Source organism: Portunus trituberculatus, chromosome 41 (assembly GCF_017591435.1).
Source record: "Portunus trituberculatus isolate SZX2019 chromosome 41, ASM1759143v1, whole genome shotgun sequence".
Classification (NCBI taxonomy): Eukaryota; Metazoa; Arthropoda; class Malacostraca; order Decapoda; family Portunidae; genus Portunus; species Portunus trituberculatus.
Window position 1 is genome coordinate 38,814,916 of NC_059295.1, and position 10,000 is coordinate 38,824,915.

The following is a 10,000-nucleotide window of genomic DNA, read 5'->3' on the forward strand; positions in this document are numbered from 1 at the left end:
TCTCTCTCTCCTAAGTATATTGTTTTTCTTTATTCTCTTCCAGCTCCACTTCTCTCTCCTCCTTCCATCCCCTTCCGCTCTTCCCGCATTGTCTCGCTATTCGTCTCCATTGGTTCCGCCTTCCGTGTTTTTCCTTCAGTATCTTTTTCTCCCCGGCGTCCTTCATTCTGTTCCTCTTCTTGCCCTCCCATCCCTGTAATTTTGTAATCTTCCCATTGAGTGAGCCTCCACACACACACACACACACACACACACACACACACACACACACACACACACACACACACACACACACATATGGTATTTCTCTCTCTCTCTCTCTCTCTCTCTCTCTCTCTCTGATTATGTAGCGTATTTGTGTTTTGTCACCCGCATCACTCCCGAGAGAATCAGAGTAATGTTGATATGGTGTTAACTGCGGAGGAAGTGACATGCTGTGTGTGCTCTTCCGGTATGCATACAATGTTATATTCAGTCAGTCAGTCAATTGATTAATCTCTTTTATATGTTTTTTTTTTCTGACTATCTATTCTAGCTATCTGTCTATCTGTCTGTTTGCCGCTTAGTCGGTCTGTCTGTCTGCCTTTCTATATCTACTGTTCTTTCCCTTTACTTAACAATTTGTCCGTCTGCCTGCGTATATCTTACGGCATATGTATGTAGTATGTATGTTTCTATATTCGTACATGTCAGTCGGTCTGTCCATCTATCTGTCTGGCAATCTTATATAATATAATATTATTTCCACCACTGTGAACGCATGACGCAGCTCACCATTTTAATGTGACATGATTACCGGACGTGAGCAACGAGACATGACGGGCTGATTACGCAAGGTTTAGCAAGTCAGTGAGAACAATTGTCGCTGTCAACTGAGGAATGAATGATATATGGCTGCGCTCTTCGTGGGATGCGCGATGATCTCACTGGTGTTGTGTGCTGTGATTGATCTCATCTTGGTATTGTATCTTGTGCTTTGATTTTGCTTCAGTTTTATGAAAGTTGAGTTGAGGTTGTGATGTTAATTTTTTCGTAGTTTCCTTGCCATATTTTACTGTTTTCTTTTTACGAGAGAGAGAGAGAGAGAGAGAGAGAGAGAGAGAGAGAGAGAGAGAGAGAGAGAGAGAGATTTTGAAGTGTTGGTATCTGAAGGAAGGTTGTGGTGGTGATACTTGCAGATAGAAAAGTTATGTAGTTGAGATTGTTGATATGTGAGAAAGGAAAAATTTTCTTACTGCTACCTGAAAAATGGAAGGCTGAGTAATTGGTATCTGAAGAATGGCAGGTTGTTTTGTGGCATGACCTTGTGGTGCCTTGCCTTCCTGACACGTAGTAAGGGTAATCACAGTGGTTAGTGCCATATATTGCCACACACCTTTATCCTTGCCTTGTAATACTTTCCCGAGGCTCTTCTTTCACATTCCTCCCACCACTCCGTCCCTCCTTACCTTCTTGCCTATCTATTTTCACCATTCTCCACCCATCCTTTCCCCTGCGACCTTCCTTCTTTATCCCGGTCTGGCCTTCACACCATTGTCTCTCTCTCTCTCTCTCTCTCTCTCTCTCTCTCTCTCTCTCTCTCTCTCTCTCTCTCTCTCCGCCCCTCATATGTTACGTTAATTCGAGCCTCTACCCTGGTTTTGTCTGCTTTTCTCTCTCTCTCTCTCTCTCTCTCTCTCTCTCTCTCTCTCTCTCTCTCTCTCTCTCTCTCTCTCTCTCTCTCTCTCTCTCTCTCTCTCTCTCTCTCTCTCTCTCTCTCTCTCTCTCTATATATATATATATATATATATATATATATATATATGTATATAGTATCTATAGCAGTATTGTAAGCCATACGCAGTTTTATGTCCTACGAAGCCGGTGTTCTCATCATGAATACTGCAGTAGTGAGTGTGCCATCTCAGTGGTAAGTACTTCTTGTGAATGCAGACTGGCACTGCACTTCTCTCTTCAGTGCTAACATGTTGATTACCCACTGAGACTCCTCCCAACCTTCTCTCTCTCTCTCTCTCTCTCTCTCTCTCTCTCTCTCCTCGTATATCCTTCTCCAGGCACCGTATGGCAGCGTCCCCGGAGATTGGCAGCTGCGGGTGGAGGGTCACGAGGGCATCGACGCCATTTTCAAGAGAGTCACCAAACTTGAATTTCAGACCAACTTCCTCACCATCTTCATGCAACCCTCACGCCCTGTCTACACCGCAGGACAGACAGGTGAGTGGCTGGCCTGGTGGAGTATTGGGGATTGTGGAGGGGAGCGCTGTTGTAGAGGGCGAGGAGAGAGGAGAGGACTCATTACTGTATGCTATACAGTGTATGGGATGTACTACCAGGGTATGTGTGGGTAACAGGGCTGGAGTGGGGAGGCTGGGAATGCTGGGACATAAGGGACGCGGGGCTGGGAGGAGGACGTGCCGGGCCTAGGAAAAAGGTGAGGTAGGGGGAGGTCGTTTACCTTTTATCAAGTTATACCAAGGACAACAAGCTCTTTAGAAAAAAATACGCACACACACGCACGCACGCACAAGCGTACGCATGCACGCACACACGCACACACACACACACACACACACACACACACACACACACACACACACACACACACACATTGTGTGTGATGTGGTCTCAGTCCTACCCAAAGATCGGTCACTACGAGCTCTGAGCTCTTACCGTAGGGGAAAGGCTGGCTGGGTAACCAGCAGACGACCGTGGTGAATAACACACACACACACACACACACACACACACACACACACACACACACACACACACACACACATACACCGCGTAGTGTAGTGGTTAGCACGCTCGACTCATAATCGAGAGGGCCGGGTTCGAGTCCCGGTAAGCGGCGAGGCAAATGGGCAAGCCTCTTAATGTGTGGCCCCTGTTCACCTAGCAGTAAATAGGTACAGGATGTAACTCGAGGGGTTGTGGCCTCGCTTTCCCAGTGTGTGGAGTGTGTTGTGGTCTCAGTCCTACCCGAAGATCGGTCTATGAGCTCTGAGCTCGCTCCGTAATGGGGAAGATTGGCTGGGTGACCAGCAGACGACCGTGGTGAATTACACACACACACACACACACACACACACACACACACACACACACACACACCAGGCCCGCGAGGGGTTCACCAAAGTGTGAATCAATCTGCTCCGATAACGTCATCCTGATTCTACTTCACTCTGAAAATGTTAATGGCTTTCGTTGTGATGGAGGCACAAATTTGCCGAAACAATTTCATTGACTTACTTTCTTTTATTCATGATTTTATTTATGTAAGAGGGGAAAGCTGGACAAGGACAACATAAATAAAAAATAAAAAAAGCCCTCCTAGTTGCCAGTCCCCTTGGAGTTCCGAGAGAATTAACCAATAAAAAAGCGATAAATGTCTTGAAACCTCTCTCATAAATGAGGTTAAGTCATAAGAATTTGGAAGTACAGAAGCAGATAGGGAGTTCCAGAGTTTACCAGAGAAAGGCATGAATGGCTGAGAGTACTGGTTAACTTTAACATTTTAGAGTTGGACAGAGTAGGATGACAGGAAGAACAAAGCTTTGTGCAAGAGGACGGGAACCATGCAATTAGCAAGATCGGAATAGGAGTTAGCATGAAAATAGCGATAAAAGAAAGCAAGAGATGCAACATTCTGGCGGTGAGAAAGAGGTTGAAGACAATCAGTCAGAGGAGAGGAACTGTTAAGACTAATAACTTTTGATTCCACCTTATCTAGTAAAGTTGTGTTTGTGGAAAAACCCATACATGCAAAGAGTACTCCATACATGGGCATATAAGGCCCTTATATAGAATTAGCAGTTGTTGGTTGAGAGAAACTGGCGGAGACGCCTCAGGATGCCTAACTTCATAGAAGTTGTTTTGGCAAGTGATGAAATGTGAAGTTTCCTGTTTACATTATAAGTAATGGAAAGTCGAAACGACAAATACTCCCAGCAAGGTCTAATAGCAAGGTTCAGGGGGTGTTGTGAACTTATCATTAAAGTCAGCTGTGACCTCAACACAAGGAGGCAGTCACAACCTGCCTTCTAGAGATAAATCTCTTCCTTCACACAAAACTACATGCATCTAACTACTCATACTTTCTTCACGCAAAATTTAGAATTGACAAAAAAGAATAAAAGACTCCTATACCATACTAGGAGTCCCCTTCCAACTGTATTTCTGTTTAATTTCTTTAGGGACCAGCACCTCAGTGAGCCTTTTCTTTTTTTATCAATTTATTATTATTCTTTTTTTGCCCTTGGCTGGTGTTTCCTCTTACATAAAAAAAGACCGAGGATATTCAGTGTAGAAGAGGGGAATAGTTGAGTCTTATTGAAGGAAGAGGGGATAATAATTGTCTGGAAGCTTATATTGAGTTCATAGATGAAGGTTTTGGGTTTTCAAGGCATTGAACACTATTAGGTTTCCTCTGCTCCAATCAGAAATCTTAGAGAGATCAGATGTCAGACGTTCTGTGGCGTCCTTGCAGGATCCGTTAACTTCTTGAAGGATTGATCTTCTGTGAAAAGATGTGGAAAAGTGTAGGGTGCTATCATCAGCTTAGGAATGGATAAGGCAACAAGTTTAGTTTAGATCATTAATGAATAATAAGAAAAGAGTGGGTGACAGAACAGAACCCTGAGGAACACCACTGTTACTAGATTTAGGAGAATAATGGCCGTCTGCCATAACAACAATAGAACGGTCGGAGAGGAAAGTTGCAGGGAAGGTTAGAAACATTAGGTGCGTAGTTTTGAGCACCAAACCTTTGTGCCAGTCTCTTGATATGTCTAAGGCAACAGCAAAAATTTCACCAAAATCTCTAAAAGAGACTCAATAAGGAGAGTCAGAAGATCACCAGTAGAATGGCCTAGACGGAAGCCATACTGGCGATCGGATAGAAGAATGTGAAGTGACATATGTTTAAGAATCTTCCTATTCAGGATAGATTCAAAGACTTTACACAGTTAAGAGATTAAAGTTTTAGGACGATAGTTTGAGGAATTAGAACGGTTACCCTTTTAAGAACAGGTTGAATGTAGATGAACTTCCGGTAAGAAGGAAATGTAGAAGCCAATAAACAGAGTAAGAGCTTAGCCAAGCAAGGTGCAAGTACGGAGTTACAGTTTTTGAAAACAATAGGAGGGACCCCATCACGTCCATAAGCCTTCCGAGGGTTTAGGTCATCATTGTAAAGAATTTTAATCGAAGGTATGAAATAGTCAAAGGAAGGAAGAGAGGGAGGGACAAGCCCAGAATCATCCAAGGTGGAGTTATTAGCAAAGGTTTGAGAAAAGATTTTAGCTTTAGAGACAGATGTGATGGCAGTGGTGCCATCAGGATGAAATAAAGGAGGGAAATATGAAGAAGTAAAGTTATTGGAGATGTTTTTGGCCAGATGACAAGTCTCGAGGGGAGTTGGATTTCGAAAGATTTTGACACTTTTTATTAATGAAGGAGTTTTTGTAAGTCGGAGAATATACTTGGCATGATTCCAGGCAGAAATATAAAGTTCATGTGATTCAGGTGATGGAAGGCTCAAGTACTTTTTTTAGACAAATTCTTGTTCATGTTTAGCACGAAAACAGTCTGTGTTAAACCAAGATTTGGAACGTTTAGGTTGAGAAAATGAGTGAAGAATGTACGCCTCCATATCAGACATTATCACCTCTGTTATGGTTCAGCACAAAGAGATGGGTTTCTGAAACGGAAACGGTAATGATTCCAGGGAAAATCAGCATTGTACCTTCTCAGGTCCCCCCAACTGGCAGAGACAAAACGATAACAATATTTTCATATTCCGATACGTTTTCCATTTCTTTCTGATGAAAAGCAAAGACACTCCGAGTATCCCATGTAACGAAGACTATTGTATATTCGACATTAGAATACTTGAAAATATTAGAGGAATGAGGATACGATAGAGTTCTCTTCCCTTAAATCAGTTTTCTTTGTTAATAGACATGTATTGATAATTATAATAGAATAGAACCAGAATAGCAATAGATTGATGATCCTCAGTGGAGAAGTCTAGGATGCCTAGAGGCTGATGGAGAGAATGATGAGTAGAATAATGAGAGGAGATGCAAAGTGAACATCATGGACTATACAAGTATGCTGACCAAAAGTGAAAATATTTTGACTATAAACAGGATAGAAAGAAGTGGACACGAGGATCACGTCATGCGTCAAACAAGTGAAAGATGAACAGTAAGACTTATCAAACAGATGCTTGGAAGTGGAAAGAGGATAAACTGACAGAAGAAGTATTAGGATTGTCGGGATGACTCGGAATGAGTCGACACAGGTAATTTGAGAAGGCTGTGAGAGGGCTTTCATCCTAAATTTGAATCAGAAACTTGTCATGGTAGTAATGCTGATGATGCTGATGGTGGTGATTGTGAGTGTTCTTACTTTGATCATTATATCCGCTATGCACTCCCGGTATTTGATTTAACAAAAGGAAACCAGGCAAGGAAAAGCTATCCCTAAAATAAATCCCGTTAACTGCTTCTCCACTCAGGAAAGAAAACATTACTCGATAATTAACTGGCGCTCAGACTGTATTCCATTCTCGTCTGAGACAGCAGACAGAATAAGGGGGAAACAAGTCGTTGTTTTGTCTAGCTGGAGGGTAGACGAGCACACAGTATCAACTTAACACTGAACTTGCAAATGGTGAAAAAACTAAAGAACAAACACAACGCTTGAAAAGACTGGGAGATACTGAAGACAGTCACTTGAAGAGTATTACATGACGAGCATCTTGTGACTCAGCGTGCATAGGAGTGTTAGTGAAGTGAACTCATTAGGATGTGAGAGGCCAACTCCATACAGGTGGACGATGGGGACCTTGTACAAAGCTTGCATCTCGAAGTGGGGAGGAGATTTCTTGGAGATGATACTGTACCATTTATGTCCGGGAAGTGAATTTAGCAAGGTATGAGGATTGATTTTTTCTGATTGAACTGAGTGAAGAACAAGGAGATAAGAAAGCAGGAATAGAATAATGTGGGATTGTATTTACACTTAAAAGAAGAGGTATAGAGGATAAGGTAAGATTATTGTGAACCTGGATACAAAGAACCAATGTTGGAACAGCATGAGAAGGGAAGCAAAGTTGCTAAATTTTGAATGCAATTTTATTTCACCGTAATTCAGTAGCATAATTTGATTGTGATTCTTCATGAAATGGATTCATATTATTGTCTGTGTTCTTTACAAATCACACACACACACACACACACACACACACACACACACACACACACACACACACACACACACACACACACACACACACACACACACACACACACACACACACACACACACACACACACACACACACACACACACACACACACACGAACAAAGGGAAACGAGGCAATTCATGAAGAGAAGAAGAAAAAAAAACAAACAAACCAGTTATCAAGGAGTCACGCTGGAAGCTCTTCATTGCCAACAGCTTTTTTTTTTCTCTCTCTCTCTCTCTCTCTCTCTCTCTCTCTCTCTCTCTCTCTCTCTCTCTCTGGCTACCTAAACAAAGAAAGATACCATGAAGAATTGCTTCCTGTCATTCAGTGTGTGCAAATGGGAAACTTGATCATTTATTTTATTCTGTTTTATTTTTCTATTTTCTATCATGCAAGAGAAACATTTTATTCTTTCTTTCTTTGTCTTTTCTTGATTTACCTTCAGTTTTCCTTGTTTGCCGTCTTCCCTGTTTTCTCTTCCTCTTTAGTTTTCTCTTTTTCTTCCTTTCTCATTATTTATATTAATCATCAATAAAGTAATTTGTTTTCTGTTTTTCTGTGTTGTTATTGTTATTATTATTATTATTATTATTATTATTATTATTATTATTATTATTATTATTATTATTTTATTATTATTATTATTATTATTATTATTATTATTATTATTATTATTATTATTATTATTATCATTATTATTATTATTATTATTATTATTATTATTAGCTTTTTATTTTTAGTTATTATTATTATTATTATTATTATTATTATTATTATTCTTATTATCATTATTATCATTATTATTATTATTATTATTATTATTATTATTATTATTATTATTATCTTTTTTATTTTATTCTTTTTAGATTGTCTTCATTATTCTTCTCCATTTCTCCTTCTATCCTTAGTAATCCATTTCATCACCCACAACAAAGTATTAAACAAACCATCACACCAAATGACAATCTTAGTTGGCACCGTTGAAAATAAGTAATGCAATATTTGTCGTCCTTTGTATATAGTGAATGAAACACCAATCTTGTATTAATAATGTACTTTCCTTCCCTCTCTCCTTGTAGTGTACTTCCGTTCCATCATGTTGACCCGTGACCTCAAGCCTTACGATGACCCCGTGGACGTGTATGTCTTGGTGAGTATGCGTTTAATCTCATGTTGACCCGCGCGAGTTTTTCCGTTTACCTTGCCTCACCAGTCTTTCTAACCTTGCCTTACCTTACATACCACACCTTACTTTACCGCACTTCACATATATCCTTTAACTTACCTTACCTTACCTTGCCTAATCTTACCTTACCTTATCTTACCTTACCTCACCTTATCTTACCTTACCTTATACCTTACCATACCTTATGTTACCTTACCTTACCTTACCTTACTTTACCGTACCTTATTTTATCTTACTTTACCTTGCCTTGGCTCGTCATACCTTACCTTACCTTACGTTACCTTAATCGGTGGGAGAGGAAAAATCTGCATCTATAGAACTGAGTGGGACACAAGATTATGATCTTAAAAATATAATGGAATGCCTTATTAATCACCTTCTATTGCCTCACACTTGATTCCATTGCATGTACGTAGAATGTGTCTATTTTGTTGCTGTTCCCTGTGTGTACACAGGTATTTCTACTTATTTGTCTTCCTTATCATCATCCATTACATACAATTCGTTTACTTTTTATCGTTAGTGTTATGTGTTCACGTGATATTAATGACTTTATCTTCCCTCCGTCCCATCATTATTAGTGGAACGAATACAACAAATCTAAGCATATTGGCAAACATTATTTACCGCAAACTCACTGGCGTTGAATTATCTTTTTTTTGTTTTTCTTCGTCACGTTGTGCAAGATATATGCACGCAGAGCAGCTGCTTTCATAATATGTTCGTACGAGTATTATTATAAGAGGCTCGGAAAGACGGTGACTCAACACATGTTACCTCAACGATCAGTTTTTGTGCTTACCGAGTTTCCAGGATTGCTGCTCAGTTGCTGTCAATAAACTCTGTGGCTGTCAGATGCTACTTGTGTTACTGCTGTAATATGCATCGTTATTCTACCACTATTGTTGCTACTACTACTACTACTGCTATTACAATTATTATCATTACTACTGCTACTACTACTGCTACTACTACTACTACTACTACTACTAGTACTAATAGTAATAATAATAATACTATTTATTTTTCGACTTATTCTTAACTTTCATCTATATTTTTATAGCCTTTGATACCGATTTAGTTAAACTTACGACTGGTATTAATTTGCTATTTTTTTTTCTGTCAACAATGCTACTCTGTTGAACACGTTTGCGTTTTATTTAATTTACATACATTTTTACCTGTCTTGACCTGGCAAACTTTCTTCTGTCTTAGAGGTTCAGGTTAGGTGTACGGTAGGAAGGTTAGGTATGCATTGTGTCGTTCCCCGGAACTCCTCAGCGGGCTAAGAAATTTATTGGTGGTACAACTTTTTTTAATTTTCTCTTTTAGTTTTGTTGGTGGTAAGACATAACCTTCACTTTCACTGCCACGTTAATATCTCCTCCATTGCTTCGTGGAGGCCCCATACTGTGGCTCCGCCAAGGGTCCAGGGTAGGTCACGTGTCCGACATGTGGACGGTTGCTGCTCCTGACGATATTAAATAATCTATGCCACTTGTCAGACTCACCGTGGCAGGCCGAGTGTTGTGATGTGATGAGCTGACAGTGTAAACAT

At 40.2% G+C, this 10,000-nt stretch overlaps 1 protein-coding gene across 1 annotated transcript in view; it reads left to right on the forward strand.

The window, feature by feature from the left end:
* LOC123516938 (CD109 antigen-like) overlaps window positions 1–10,000 on the forward strand; it is a 142,396-nt gene that overhangs the window by 89,814 nt on the left and 42,582 nt on the right. Inside the window, exons 4-5 of the mRNA XM_045276728.1 lie at window positions 2,055–2,214; window positions 8,336–8,406. Coding sequence (XP_045132663.1) covers window positions 2,055–2,214; window positions 8,336–8,406 — 231 coding nt within the window. The remainder of the gene's footprint in view (window positions 1–2,054; window positions 2,215–8,335; window positions 8,407–10,000) is intronic.